We start from the raw sequence: 16,699 nt of genomic DNA, 5'->3' as shown, positions 1-16,699 counted from the left end.
CCAAGTTATCAAGATTGATATTATCAGTTCATAGCATTTGTCTTTGATGTGATGTGATGAGAATGATGTTCCAGCTCTGTGAACTTATTACCTAAACCCACAGCCCTAGCCTAATGCATGATGGAAATAAATATATGGCTATAAGATAAAACAATTTTTCCCATCTGGTAAAAATTATGTATTCAAAAGCTCCAGTATATACTTATAGAATAAACAAAGATGGAAGGCTTAATGGTACACATCCCAGGTCTGGTGGGAGAGTTTGTAAAGGAACAGTCATTAAGGCTGGGACAGCATGAATTTTTAGATATGGAGCTGTATTCAGCATGTACATTACACAGGTTCCCTCAACAACATTACCTGTCAAGGCTTTCTTTGAATTCTCTTTTTTTCTTTTCCTCTGTAAAGTCTCATGATGGCCGATTGAGTCACTTTCTCTTTTAGTGAATATGATCCAACATTTCCCTAAATGATATACATGTGGTGTGTGTATAATTGAGTATGTCTTCATAAAATGGGCTTCCCTGGTGGCTCAGATGGTAAAGAATCTGCCTGCAATGTGGGGGATCTGGGTACAATCCCTGGGTCAGGAAGGTCCCCTGGAGGAGGGCATGGCAACCGACCCCAGTATTCTTGCCTGGAGAATCCTATGGACAGAGGAGCCTGGCAGACTACAGCCCACAGGGTCACAAAGAGTCAGACAGGACTGAGCGACTAAGCACAACACACAATAATAGTTTTCAAAGAAAATGTCACTTTGAGGCTAAAATCCTCATTCATGCTGTCACATATTGGGATTAATATACAGGTTTCTTGCCTTCAATGAGTTAAAGAGTTAGGTCATCAGAAAGGAAGACGGACAAAATTAAGAATATCATGCACAGGTTTATAAGAAACAGTGCCTGATTTCAGAGGAATTCTGCAGAGATTTTTTTAACGACATTTGAGACTACTAAAGAGATAAAAATATTTTGAGGTTCAAGGATTTATTAATGACATTTTTAATATAAATTCTAAATTGGATAAAAAGGATTTCTCTGAAGGAAACAAACACTGCTACTTAATTTAGATCTACTTAGAAACTTAAAATGATATACCAAATATAGTTTTCTCATATTAAGTCCCTACTACACTGTGGAATATTCATCAGGAAAACAGTTCTAGAGCAGTCAAAATTTTGATTTGTCTTAATATGCTAATAATGAACTATTGGGAAAACAATGGATAAAAGGACATTTGTTTAGATTTTAAAATAGCACACATTTCATAACAAATATTATATAATTATGAATTTATGACACTGGTTAATGACTAGCACAATTTGAGATACTAAATTATTTGCAAAATCTTACTTACCCCTCATATTCCACACTCTCTTTGTTGCATGATTTTCTCATTTCATTTCGCTTCATGATCATAATGGTGAAAATTATGAAAAAGGGCAGAAAAATGTAGAAACTTAAAATAAGCCAGTTCTGATGTGTATTGTAGCCTTTTTTAGTAAACGTTGTATCTGGAAGTGAAACACAGAAATAAGTGGATATTCACTGAATGTTTGAATAAATTTCTATTTATCTCACTTTAATCATATGCATCCTGGAGGAGGGAATGGCAACTCACTGCAGTATTCTTGCGTGGAAAATTCCATGGACAGAGGAACCTGGCGGGCTTAAGTCCATGGGGTTGCAAAGAGTTGGACAGCAATCATATGCATACACGTAAAATCATATACATAATTGAAAGTTTAAGACCTTGCAAACTGTCATATATGAGAAAATAAAAGGGCATTTAAGCTCATACCCAAAACAATTGAATATTTTTCATAGGCTTACTCAGTTCAGTCAGTTCATTCACTCAGTTGTGTCCACTCTTTGCGACCCCATGGACTGCATCATACCAGGCCTCCCTGTCCATCAACATCTCCTGGAGCTTGCTCAAACTCATATCCATCGAGTCAGTGATGCCATCCAACCATCTCATCCTCTGTTGTCCGCTTCTCCTCCCGCCTTCTATCTTTCCCAGCATCAGGGTTTTTTCCCAATTAGTCAGTTCTTCGCATCAGGTGACCAAAGTATTGGAGGCTTACTAGTCATCTTTTATGCATATTTTTAAAATATTATGATACTGTATTTGCAGTTTGAAGTCTGTTTACTACACTCATCTTATTTATTTATTTTAAAGGTGGCATATTAGTAGGGGTTAAGTTAAAAATTTAGCAATATGCTGTGAAAAGCCCCCATCCACTACCTTGCCAAGTCACATAGTTTTGCTCCTGAAAGGAAACCATTTTTAAATGACTATGTTTCTCCATCCAGTATTTATATTTTATACATGTGAATAAAATCCATTTCTATACCCATACTTGTGTCTGTATCTACCTATACGTAATGTGTGTGTGGTGTGTATTTTTTTCCCTCTTGTTGACAGTCAACAATATAGTATGCCCTTTTGCTGTCTTAAAAAATTCAAATATTACACAATTCCCAAAAGTACATATGGAGAAGGCAATGACACCCCACTCCAGTACTCTTGCCTGGAAAATCCAATGGACAGAGGAGCCTGGAAGGCTGCAGTCCATGGGGTCGCTGAGGGTCGGACATGACTGAGCGACTTCACTTTCACTTTTCACTTTCATGCATTGGAGAAGGAAATGGCAACCCACTCCAGTGATCTTGCCTGGAGGATCCCAGGGACGGCGGAGCCTGGTGGGCTGCGGTCTATGGGGTTCACAGAGTCGGACGCGACTGAAGTGACTTAGCAGCAGCAGCAGCAAAAGTACACAATAAATAAATATATTGGCAAATAATTAGAAAAATAATCCAGATCTCAAGACATACTCTGCTAGAATCTCAAAAGCACACACCAGGAAATTTTCTAATCATAATTCTGTTTTCCAATTAAAATAAATAAATTTATATTTTAAAAAAAAAAAACAAACAAAAAAAGATATTGCTTTTCTCCATTACTATTTAGTTAGTAGATTTTTTACAGAAATGTAACAATACTAACAGACATGCATTCACGTCATCATTTTATAGCTCAGAGAATTTTCTAAATTGAACACATCTATGTAACCAGCACCAAATCCAGGAAAAGTAATATTACCAGCATCTCACTACCTCTAATCTACTTTCTTTCAGCCACCATCCATGGAAAATCACTAATCCATGGATCATTTTTGACAGATTATAACGGAGAAGGAAATGGCAACCCACTCCAGTGTTCTTGCTTGGAGAGTCCCAGGGACGGGGGAGCCTGGTGGACTGCCAACTATGGGGTTGCACAGAGTCGGACACGACTGAAGCAACTTAGCAGCAGCAGCAAACTTTATATAGAGTTATGTTGTATGTATTTATATCCTATCTGATTTTTCAGCTCATTATTACCTTATTTGGGGATTTGGCCAAATTATTGTTTATAATTGTAAAATATTCATTCTCATCACTGCATAAAATATCTTTATATAGAAATAACAGCTATAAATACATTGTTTCTTATGAGCATTTGGGTAACTTGAAATTATGAGTGTTATGAATAGTGCTGCTATGAGTATTATACTACACATTTCTTAGTCAATGTATGTATGCATATCTCACAGGTATATGCCCTTGGGAATGTGATGCTTACTTATAGTGTGTGCCTAAACTGAGCATTTGTCGGAGAAGGAAATGGCAACCCACTCCAGTGTTCTTGCCTGGAGAATCCCAGGATGGGGGAGCCTGGTGGGCTGCTGTCTATGGGGTCGCACAGAGTCGGACACGACTGAAGCGACTTAGCAGCAGCAAACCAAACATTTGTAACTTTTCCAGTGGTTTTCCTAAGTGGTTGTAGGAATTACATTCACACTAGCAATGAATGAGAGTCTTGGTATAGCTTGTATTTTCCTTCTTTTATTATATAGTTATTCTTGTGAAGAACTGACTCATTTGAAAAGACCCTGATGTTGGGAAAGATTGAAGGCAGGAGGAGAAGTGGACAAGAGTATGAGATGGTTGGATGGCATCACCGACTCAATGGACATGATTTTGAGTAAACTCTAGGAGTTGGTGATGGACAGGGAGGCCTGGTGTGCTGCAATTCATAGGGTCACAAAGAGTCGGACACTACTCAGCAACTGAACTGAACTGAACTGATTCTTCGTATATGATGAAATGTGAACACTATAACTGTACAATGGATACGATAGAGCAAATGAGGCATGCACTTAAAAGATTATTTTTTGTTTTGGTTGTTATGGATTTTCTTCAATTAATGTAAAATTCTTATCAGTATTGGTAGGGAAAATAAGTTTAATGTCTGAGATTTGACAACAAAATAGTGTGACTCTTGTATTTGATGTCATTTAAATTTTGTGATTTTTTAAACAGATTTACTGTTATTTTAGATGCAAATACATGAATCTATTTGAGATGTATATTATATGTTGTATATATATATATATGTTCATATCTATAAAACCACCACATCAGTCAAAAGACAGTTGACTCCTGAACGTTGCAGGGTTGGGGGATCCACTCCAAGCAGTCTAAACACTCATGTTTAACTTTAGCGTTGGTCCTCCATATCTGAGGTCTCTCTGCAGTGCAGGTTCCACCATATCTGCAGCTGCTCGCCCATGGATTTAGTCTACTTCTGATGCTACACTACTGTGGTATTTATTGAAATAAAATCTGTGTACAAGTGGATGCACTTGTTGTTCAGTCGCCAAGTTGTGTCTGAGTCTTTGCAACCTCATGGACTGCAGCATGCGAGACATCCCTGTTAATGCACAGAGAAGTTCAAATCCATGTAGTCCAAGGCTCAACTGGAGTGAATACATCCATCACCCACAAGTTTCTTCTTGCCCATATAATGCTGCTTTGCTGCCACTCCCAACACAAGCAACCAAATCAGCATTCTCTATTAGTTTAGGTGTTCTACAATTTAATATAAATAAAGTCACACAGTCTGTATTCATTTTAATCTTGCTTTTTTCACACAGCAGAAATGTTGACATCCATCCACATTGGTATTTTTAACAGTGGCTCTTTCCTTTTTATTGTTCAATAGTATGCTGTTTTTTGAATATACCACACGTTGTTGATCCATCACCTGTTGATTTGTCTTTGGGTTGTTTTCAAATCGTATCTATTACATGTAAAGCTGTTATGAACGTTTGTGTACAAAGTTTTGTAGGGGTGAAGGCATTCTATTCTCTTGGTTAAGCAGTAAAGTGACTGCATTACATGATAGGTGAAAGAAGCTAAGGGCTTCCCTGGAGCCTCAGTGATAAATTCACCTGCCAGTGCAGGAGACACGGGTTCCAGCCCTGATCCAGGAAGATCCCATATGCCAAGGAACAACTAAGCCCATGTGCTCTAGAGCTGGGGAGCCGCAACTACTGAGGCCCTCAGGCCCTAGAGCCTGTGCTCTGCAGCGAGAAGTCACTGCAGTGAGAAGCCCTCACGCCACAACTACTGAGCAGCCCCTGCTCACTCCGACTAGAAAAACCCCGTGCAGCAACGAAGACCCAGCACGGTCAAAGATAAATAATAAATAAATACGATTCTTTTAAGAAGAAGCTGAAACTGTACACTTTTACATTTCAACAGTAGTGTATGAGACACTATCCTCCCATTTTGGCAAAACTTCATGTGGTTAGCCTTTAAAATTTAAATAAATTTTAAAAGAATGTAACAGTAATTGTGTAATTATGATTTTAGTGTGCATTTCTTTGATAAACAATGACATTGGACATCTTTACATGTGCTTATCTATCATCTATATATCTTCTTTGATAAAGTATCCATATTTTTCCCATCTTTATTGGGCTGCTTGTTTTCCATTATTAATTGTCAAAGATTATATTGTGAATATAAAATTTGTATATATTCAGAATATAAATACTTTGTTAGTTATATACCTAACTCTAGTTATATACAATTTTGAAGAGCAAAAGCTTTTCATTGTGATGATATCCAAATTTTCACCTTTCCTCCTTAGAATGTGCTTTTGGTATCACATGTTAAAAAAAATAATCATTTAATCCAAAGGCACTTAGGTTTTCTCATATTTTCTCTTCTGGAAGTTTTATACGTTTAGGCTTCACATTTTGGTGTGTGATCCACTTTGAGTGAATTTTTACACGTGATGTACAGAATTATTTTTTTCTGCATGTGAGTATATAATTGTTCCAGCACTTTTTGCTGAAAAAGTTATCCATTATTCACTGATTTGCTTTGCACTTTATGGAAAATTAGTTTTCCATGCATCTGTGGCTCTACTTCCAGTGATTTATTCTGTTCCATTGATCTACATGTCTATGTTAAAATCAATGTTACACTGCATTGATTATTGTAACTTTATAGAAAGTTCTGTAATTGGGTGATGTATTTTCTCTAACATCACTCTGTCTCAAAGTTATTTTGACAACACTAGTCCCTTTGAAATTCTGTATAAAGTTTATAATCAGCTTGTCAATTTCTGCAAATGAACCTGATGGATGACTTGCAACGGAATTTTCCTGAGTGTATAGCTAAATCCGGGGAGAACTGACCTTGTAACAAGTGTTTTCCAAACTCTGAACATAAATGTCTCTTCAGTTACTTAAATTTGAAAATTTATCTCAGCAATGGTTTGAAGTTTTCAGTGTACAAATCATGTACTTTTCCACTGAATTTATTTCTAAGTATTTTGTTTTTTTATGCTGTCATGAATAAAATTGCTTCCTTAATGTCATTGTTGGATTGTCTCTTTTTAGTTTGTAGATATACAATTGTTTTTTGTATATTGATCTCATTTTCTTCCACCTTACTCTTTAGGTTTTGGTGACTCATTAGGATTTTTTCATATAGGATCATATTACTGTACAGAAACACTGATTTTCTTTTTAATCCATATGCTTTGGGGGGAAGGATATACTGACCAAACCCTCTGATATAAGTGGAAGTAATCTGCAGAGGCTTCCCTGGTGCCTCAGTGTAAAGAATCTGCCTGCTAATGAAGGAGACACAGGTTCTATCCCTGGGTGGGGAAGAACCCCTGAAGAAGGAAATGGCAACCCATTCCAGTATTCTTGCCCAGGAAATCTCACAGACAGAGAAGTTTGGTGGGCCACAGTCCATGGGGTCACAAATAGTGGGACACGACTCAGCAACTGACTGGTAAAACAACAACCTATAGCCACAGGTGAATGTATAGCCAGCTAGCCTTCCCTTTCCCCTGCCTTCCTTCCCGGCCACACACTGCTGTTTGTGGACAGAGTCAGGTCCTGCCTTCCATCACTGGTCAATGTTACCGTGTCCACCTGTGAATAGCCCCTGCAGTCATGCACTTGTGTGTTCCCAGCCTGACTCGTCTCTGGCTTCCACTGCATGTTCTGGGGTGAGCGTCCAGCCACAGAAGAGCATATCAACACCCATGGCCCCTGCAGCTGTTTGTCAGATCCAGATCAGGTTCTGCCTCTCTGACTGGCCCGCACCACCATGCCTACTTGTAACCAGCCCCTGCCTTCAGCTCTGAACCTGCACACCCCCAGCAAGACCTGACCTCCAAGACAGTGCACACACCCAGGGGAGGAAGAGAACAGCTATAGGAGAGCATACTCTAGCTGTTTGTTAGATCCAGGTCACAATCGGACTTCTGACAGTGGTGGGCATCACTGTGCCTACCTGGAGCTAGCCTGTCCGATTGTGCACTGGCATGCCCCAGAACTCAATTTCCACACCTCATCACTGATTTCCCTTGTAGTATGCATTCGCAGAAGTAGAGTGTGAAGCAATAGGAAAGCACACTGACATTCAGGGCCATCGGAACAGCCAGTGAGCCAATAGTTGGCTCCAGCCATTGCCACCTACCCCAGCCCTGATCACTACAAACACATCTTCAACTGACATCTGCCACCACCTGGACACCTGCACTTGGGCCCCACAGCCAAGTATATGCATATCACTGTCTCCAGTCACTACCATTGCCTGAACTTGTCCTTAGCTATACTTTTAGACTTTAGGACTATTATCCATTTTGAGTTAATATTTGAAAGTTGTGAGGTCTGTGAGTAGGATAATTCTTTTGCTTATGGGTGTCCAGCTGTTCCACTGAAATGACACAAATACAAGAAAAATTTTACAAATGGATGCATATGAAACAATTTGGGCCATGTAGTCCAATAAGAATAAAATGCTCTCCTCCAATTAAAAATAAATAAATTAATTAAAAAGCAAACTAAAATGTTGATATAGGTAGAAACCAACACAATATCATAAAGCTATTATCCTCCAATAAAAATAAATAAGTTAATTTTTAAAAAAAGAAAACACTCATCAAATACAACTAAAATCTAGGATTTATTTTATTTATTTATTTTTGTTTAATTGCTGTGACTAGGACTTTCAATTTTGTGCTGGATAAAAGTAGTGGGCATAGGCATCCTTGTCTTATTTCTGATCTTAGAGGAAAAGCTTTCAGCTTTTAACTATTGTGTATGATGTGAAGAAACCTGAGTGCTGAAGAGTTGATGCTTTTGAACTATGGTGTTAGAGAAGACTCTTGAGAGTCCCTTGGACTGCAAGGAGATCCAACCAGTCCGTTCTGAAGGCGATCAGCCCTGGGAGTTCTTTGGAAGGAATGATGCTAAAGCTGAAACTCCAGTACTTTGGCCATCTGATGCAAAGAGTTGACTCATTGGAAAAGACTCTGATGCTGGGAGGGATTGGGGGCAGGAAGAGAAGGGGACGACGGAGGATGAGATGGCTGGATGGCATCACTGACTCGATGGACATGAGTCTGAGTGAACTCCGGGAGTTGGTGATGGACAGGGAGGCCTGGCGTGCTGCAATTCATGGGTTCGCAAAGAGTCGGACAAGACTGAGCAACTGAACTGAACTGAACTGAATGATGTTAGTTTTGGGTTTGCCATATGTGGACTCTACCTTGATGAAGTATAGTCACTCTATACCCACACTGTTGACAGTTTTATTTTTTTAAGATTTATTTATCTGTTTTATTTTTGGCTGTGGTGGGTCTTCATTGCTGAGTGCAGGCTTTCCCTAGTTTGTGATGAGCAGTGGCTTCTCTTGGTTGCAGTGTGCGGGTTTCTCACTGAGCTGGCTTCTCTTGTTGTGGAGCTCAGGCTCTAGGGCATATCAATTCAATAGCTGCAGTGGGTGGACTTAGCTGTCCTGTGGCATGTGGAATCCTTCCGGACCAGGGATTGAGCCCATGTCCTCTGCATTGGCAGGTGGATTCTTCCCACAAAGGAAGCCCTATTGAGAGTTTTTATCATAGATGTTGAATCAATGAATAGCAACTTGCCTTCATTCATGGAAACTAGAGAAAGTATAAACTTGTACTTCATCACTCAAAATGTGATTTACTATTATTTCCTAGTAAATACGTATACTTATATTTCGTCATACATTTTTTACATAAATTTCATTCAAAATAAACACCTTATCCTAGACGTGCTTTTTAATAACCTGTAAAGTTTTTAATAACATGGAATGCAAATAATTTGCATGATGTTCACCCATCCATATTTATTTTTTAATTCATGCTATGATGTTTATTAGGGTTTCCCAGGTGGCATTAGTGGTAAAGAACCTGCCTGCCAATGCAGGGTTGGGTTCGATCCCTGGGTTGGGAAGACCCCCTGGAGGAGGAACTGGCAATCCACTCCACTATTCTTGCTTGGAAAATCCCATGAACAGTGGAGCCTGCTGAGCCACAGTCCATAGGCTCACAAAGAGACAGACATGATTGAGGCGACTGAGCACACATGATGTTTATTGAAACTTGAGTACTATATTGTATTTTAGTAACTGAGTTGATTAAAACTGGGTGTCTCTGTGGAAAGCACATTGCAAATGTTATTTAACATTAATTTAATGAAAGCCACTATTCAAAGTAATTCTTTTAGTCACTTGGGAGATCATGAAAGATTTTAGTTAATAGTGTATTTCTTTATTTCATAAAGCATCCTATTTTGATGCTTTATTTTTAAAACATTCTAGAATTTAAAAGTTTAATTTCTACTCACAAGATTTATGATCATATCCATCATCAATACTTCCTCCTGGTGAACCAATGTGTAATTCACAATCTGGAGGTGTATAGTCAGGAATGCAATGACAATTGCCTAAATTATTACATATCTGAAACAGAAAAATGTGTAATTACTATGAATCATGATAGTCTCTGTATGTCATATATACTTACTTTCAAAAGAATAAAATCCCTGATCTTCTAAGTTTGTTGTTGTTCAGTTGCTAAGTTGTTTCCAACTCTTTGCCACCCATGAACTGTAGCACAACAGGCTTCTCTGTCCTTCATTATCTCCCTGAGTTTGCTCAAACTCAGGTCCATTGAATCAGTGATGCCATCCAACCATCTCATCCTGTTGCTCCCTTCTCCTCTTGCCCTCAATATATCCCAGCATCAGGGTCTTCTCCAATGAGTCTGCTCTTCCCATCAGGTGGCCAAAGTATTGGAACATCAGCTTTAGCATCAGTCCTTTCAATGAATGTTCATGGTTTATTTCCTTTAGGATTGACTGGCTTGATCTCCTTGCTGTCCAAGGGACTCTCAAAAGTCTTCTCCAGCACCACAGTTCAAAGGCATCAATTCTTTGGGATTCAGCCTTCTTTATGGTCAACTCTCACATCCATACATGACTACTGGAAAAACCAGAGCTTTGACTATATGGACTTTTGTAGGCAAAGTGATGTCTCTGATTTTTAATATGCTATCTAGATGTGTCATATTTTTTTCCCAAGAAGCATCTTTTAATTTTGTGGTTGCAGTCACTATTCTCAGTGATTGTGCAGTCCAAGAAAATGAAATCTGCCACTGTTTCTACTTTTCCCCCACTGATTTGCCATGAAGTGATGGGACCAGATTGGAGAAGGAAATGGCAACCCACTCCAGTATTCTTGCCTGGAGAATCCCAGGGACGGGGAAGCCTGGTGGGCTGCCGTCTGTGGGGTCGCACAGAGTTGGACACGACTGAAGCGACTTAGCAGCAGATGGGACCAGATGTCATGATCTTCATTTTTTGAATGCTGAGTTTTAAGCCAGCTTTTTCACTCTCCTCTTCCATCCTTATCAAGAGTCTCTTCAGTTCCTCTTTACTTTCTGCCATTAGAGTGCTATCATTTGCATACCTGAGGTTGTTGATAGTTCTCCCAGCAGTCTTGATTCCAGCTTGTGAGTCATCCTGTCCGTCATTTTGCAGGATATGCTCTGCATATAAGTTAAATAAGCAGGATGACAATATACATCTTTGACATACTCCTTTCCCAATTTGGAACCAATCTTTTGCTTCATGTCCAGTTCTGACTGGCCTCTCTTGACCTGCATACAGGTTCTCAGGAGGCAGATAAGGTGGTCTGGTATTCTTATCTCTTTAAGAATATTCCAGTTTGTTGTGATCCACACAGAAAAAGTGTTTAAGATAGTCAGTGAAGCAGAAGTAGATGTTTTTGTTTGTTTGTTTTTTGTTTTTTTCTGGAATTTCCTTGCTTTTTCTATGATCCAATGGATGTTGGCAATTTTACTTCTGGTTCCTCTGCCTTTTCTAAATCCAACTCGTACATCTGGAAGTTCTCGGTTCATGTACTTCTGAAGACGAGCTTGAAGGATTTTGATCATAATCTTGTTAGCATGTGAAGTGAGTGCAATTTTATGGTAATTTGAACATTCTTTGGCATTACCTTTCTTTGGGACTGAAATGAAAACTCACCTTTTCCAGTCCTGTGGCCACTACTGAGTTTCCCAAATTTGCTGGCATATTGAATGCAGCACTTTAACAGTATCATCTTTTAGGATTTGAAATAGCTCAGCTGGAATTCCATCACCTCCATTAGCTTTGTTCATAGGTATGCTTCCTAAGGCTCACTTGACTTCATACTCCAGGATGTCTGGCTCTAGATGAGTGACCACACCATCATGGTTATCCGGAACATTAAGACTTTCTTCTACAGTTCTTCTGTGTATTCTTGCTACCTCTTCTTAATCTCTTCTGCTTCTATCAGGTCCTTGCCATTTCTGTCCTTTACTGTGCTCATCCTTGCATGAAATGTTCCCTTGGTATCACTAATTTTCTTGAAGAGAGCTCTAGTCTTCCTCATTCTATTGTTTTCTTCTATTTCTTTACATTTTCCACCTAAAAAGGCTTTCTCTCCTTGCTGTTCTCTAGAACTCTGCATTCAGTTGGATATATCTTTCCTTTTCTCCTTTTAGGCCATTCAGGAATGACCTAAATCAAATCCCTTATGATTTTACAGGGGAAGGGATGAATAGTTTCAAGGGACTAGATCTGGTAGACAGAATGGCTGCAGAACTATGGACCGAGGTTTGTAACATTGTACAGGAGGTTTTGACCAAAACCATCTCCAAGACAAAGAAATGCAAGAAGGCAAAATGCTTGTCTTCTAAGTTTATTAAAGACTATATATTGATACATAGTGCTTCCCTTGGGCTTGACAGTAAAGAATCTGCCTGTAATGCAGGAGATCCAGGTTTGATCCCTGGTTCAGGAAGATCCTCTGGAGAAGGGAATGGCTACCCACTCCAATATTCCTGCCTGGAGAATTCCATGGACAGAGGAGCCTGGCAACGATACTCCATGGGGCCGCAAAGAGTCGGAAATGACTGAACAACTAACACACAAAAGAGGGCCTTCATCCACTAATTAAGTCCCTCTCCACTGCTAAGCACTTTCTGTTTTACATATATTCACAGATAAACACACATATCCACATCCACAAACATATAAACACTCATTCCCAGGTTTTTGCCAAACAAACATCACTAATGAAAAATTATGAATTTATTCCCATACCTAAAGGTATAAATATAGGGCTAGCACATTTTAAGAAATAGACATTTATGGTTATTTCCTATCATTATATTGGAGACATTGTGTTTTGTCCATGTATGCTGATAATGACAAATTTGGGGGGTTTATAGATAATGCTGGGCTGGAGGAAGCACAAGCTGGAATCAAGATTGCTGGGAGAAATATCAGTAACCTCAGATATGCAGATGACACCACCCATATGGCTGAAAGCCTCTTGATGAAAGTGAAAGAGGAGAGTGAAAAAGTTGGCTTAAAGCTCAACATTCAGAAAACTAAGATCATGGCATCTGGTTCCATCACTTCATGGCAGATAGATGGGGAAACAGTGGAAACAGTGTCAGACTTAATTTTTTTGGGCTCCAAAATCACTATAGATGGTGATTGCAGCCATGAAATTAAAAGACGCTTACTCCCTGGAAGGAAAGTTATGACCAACCTAGATAGCATAATCAAAGGCAGAAATATTACTTTGCCAACAAAGGTCCATCTAGTCAAGGCTATGGTTTTTCCAGTGGTCATGTATCGATGTGAGAGTTGGACTGTGAAGAAAGCTGAGCACTGAAGCATTGATGCTTTCGAACTGTGGTGTTGTAGAAGACTCTTGAGAGTCCCTTGAACTGCAAGGAGATCCAACCAGTCCATTCTAAAGGAGATCAGCCCTGGGTGTTCTTTGGAAGGAATGATGCTAAAGCTGAAACTCCAATACTTTGGCCACCTGATGCGAAGAGTTGACTCATTGGAAAAGACCCTGATGTTGGGAGGGATTGGGGGCAGGAGGAGAAGGGGATGACAGAGGATAAGATGGCTGGATGGCATCACCGACTCGATGGACATGAGTTTGAGTGAACTCTGGGAGTTGGTGATGAACAGGAAGGCCTGGCGTGCTGTGATTCATGGGGTCACAAAGAGTTGGACATGACTGAGCGATTGAACTGAACTGAAAGATTATTGAAATTTTAAATTTATTTTCCCTACATATCAAAATTGATTTCAATAAAATGAGTTTTATTTATAATACTGTAATCCAAAAGTGTTCTTCTAATTTACACATCAATATCTCTCTCTCTCTTTTTCTTTTTTTTTTTGGTATTTAGTGTAGCCCAACTTCCCAGGTGGCCTTAGTGGTAAAGAATCTGCCTGCCAATGCAGCAGACACAAGAGATGTGGGTTCAACCTTGGTTTGGGAAGATCCCTTGGATTAGGAAATGGCAACCCACTCCAGAATTCTGGCTTGGAAAAATTCCATAGACAAAGGAGGCTTGCAGGCTATGGTCCATGGAGTTGCAGAGTTGGACACAGCTGAGCACACACATACACACACAACGCTCTGGTGATAAATATTTTAATGTAAAATTTTGAAATTAAGACTAAAATATCATTTATTTCATATTTCAGATCTAATCCCCAAATTTTCCCCTATCCTGATTTAACATAAACAGCAGAGGTTACCATCATTACATTTTTACTAATGTAGTGAAAGAAAAAAGATGGTTAGCTAGAGCAGAAGCAATAAGCAAATAAATATTATTAAATTTTACTAAGTGAAGAATGACTTGCTATTTCAGACTAGATATGTAATTTGACTTTCTAGTGTTAGGTGTTTAGTTGGTAAATCGTGTTTGACTTTTTGTAACCCCATGACTGTAGCCCACCAGGCTCCCCTGTCCATGCGATTTCCCATGTAAGAATACTGGAGTGGGTTGCCATTTCCTTCTCCAGAGGATCTTTCTAACCCAAGGAGTTCTTAGCAGAAAAAAACGAAATGAAAACGTATACCTTAGTCACTTGTCAGTAATACTTCTAATGTCAGAAAATGAAGAAAAGTAATCTCATAGCATTCAGCACAAATAAAATGGAATTAAACTACCATCACATTTCTCTTTGACAGGACTGAAGGAAATAGAACAGTCCAACTGAGCTTACAAAGTTTTGGGAGAGCAGAACTAAAACTTAATAATTTTGTGCCAATGATTTTTTTTTAATGTGGAAAGACATTTTTGCATTGTTGATATGCTAGAACTTTAAATGCATACTGCACAAGATATATTTCTCTCTACTTTAAAGTGGTATTCCAGCACCCTATCTCTCCGATTAAAACAGATAAACAATGTCATGTCAGAAACAACATTTATCTAGAATATAAAATCTAAATAGATAAATTCCCTATAATATAAATTTTAGAAAAAAAAATTAACATAATAGACCAAATCTCTTAGGAACATCAAAGTAGCTATATTTTGGATTTTTTAAATAAAACTTTTTACTATAAAATAGAATGTACATAAACCTAGTCTTACTGGAATATTAATTTTGTAATGTATAAAGTATCAAATTATGACAAAGGTCCACCTAGTCAAAGCTATGGTTTTTCCAGTAGTCATATATGGATGTAAGAGTTGGACTAAAAAGAAAACTGATTGCAGAAGAATTGATGCTTTTAAACTGTGGTGTTGGAGAAGACTCTTGAGAGTCCCTTGGACTGCAAGGAGATTTAACCAGTCCATCCTAAAGGAAATCAGTCCAGAATATGCATTGGAAGGACTGATGCTGAAGCTGAAACTCTAATACTCTGGACACCTGATGTGAAGAACTGACTCATTTGAAAAGACCCTGATGCTGGGAAAGATTGAAGGCAGGAGGAGAAGGGGACGACAGACGATACAATGGTTGGATGGCATCACCAACTCAATGGACATGAGTTTGAGTAAACTCCGGGACTTGGTGATAGACAGGGAGGTCTGGTGTGCTGCAGTCCATGGGGTCACAAAGAGTTGGACACAACTGAGTGACTGAACTGAACTGACATTTGAAACTAATATGATATTGTATGTTAATTACAGCTAAAAATGTATCAATAAACTGCAGACTATAAGTTTGGTTTGAGATTTTACAAAAAATATTGAGGCTGAAGGCTTAAAGCAGAGAATTGAACAAAGAAGAGCAAAAGATCAGACCAACAATGGTAACAATTAAAATGAACAACAATGAAAGTAAAAGACAAACATGAAAATGTAGCGATCCTTTTTGTTTACAGAAAAGTTTCATAGAAAATTCAAGACAAAGCAGTAGCATTCTATATCTTCTAAAACCAACCAAGTAAATTGTAACACTGAATATTACAAAACTGAATACTGATAAATTTCATTTCATTTCTATAATGTTGACCGAATTATACACTGATTATCTTTTTGGAAAGCAGTGAAACAAGGGTCCCAAATTATACATTTTTAAGAAGTAAATATTAAATGCAAAAGTAACTACAAATCTGTATTGCCAGATTAAAATGGATAAACAGTTGAGAAAAAAATGTTTTTTGCATAAAGATACTTTCTAGTAGAAGCCTCTTCATAAAAACTTCAGAAATTCTCTATCATGTCTTTAAGAATATCTTCTGTAAAATACTATATAGCTTTAAATTTTAATTATGAAGAGTATGAGGAAGAAGAAATATGCCCACAATATAAGCAAAATATGCATTTATTTGCATGAGAAAATTATTTTTTTTAATTTAAATGTGTTACCAATTCATAAGTTTTGAGTGCTTACAATAAATTCAGTACACATATAGTACAGTTCACTAAATAGTGTTTTGATCGATTGGTAATCAGCTGATTTTCTTTATATTAGTTAGCTATTCCTAGGCAAGCCTGGATAAAAGAGCAACTTAGATTTTCATTTCTCCCAAACAGGATAGATTTTTTACGCTGAATTACTCAAAAAATAACATAAAATTTAGAATTACAAAAACAAAAGTAGCTTACCCCATTTCCTCTGCATTTTATAGTGGCATTACAATTATATCCCATTAAAGGAACTTCTTTGCAGGTTTTATTTATACAATACTAAAACAAAACAAGCAAATAT

General features: G+C 38.2%; 1 protein-coding gene across 1 annotated transcript in view; it reads right to left on the bottom strand.

The window, feature by feature from the left end:
- LOC109553351 (disintegrin and metalloproteinase domain-containing protein 18) overlaps positions 1-16,699 on the bottom strand; it is a 108,628-nt gene that overhangs the window by 3,406 nt on the left and 88,523 nt on the right. Inside the window, exons 17-19 of the mRNA XM_070781467.1 lie at positions 16,597-16,677; positions 10,016-10,130; positions 1,357-1,513 (exon numbers count right to left, since the gene is read on the bottom strand). Of these exons, the coding sequence (XP_070637568.1) occupies positions 1,357-1,513; positions 10,016-10,130; positions 16,597-16,677 (353 nt within the window). The remainder of the gene's footprint in view (positions 1-1,356; positions 1,514-10,015; positions 10,131-16,596; positions 16,678-16,699) is intronic.

Source organism: Bos indicus, chromosome 27 (assembly GCF_029378745.1).
Source record: "Bos indicus isolate NIAB-ARS_2022 breed Sahiwal x Tharparkar chromosome 27, NIAB-ARS_B.indTharparkar_mat_pri_1.0, whole genome shotgun sequence".
Lineage (NCBI taxonomy): Eukaryota > Metazoa > Chordata > Mammalia > Artiodactyla > Bovidae > Bos > Bos indicus.
The sequence above is the reverse complement of the archived record's forward strand: the minus strand, read 5'-3'. Positions and strand labels throughout refer to the sequence as shown.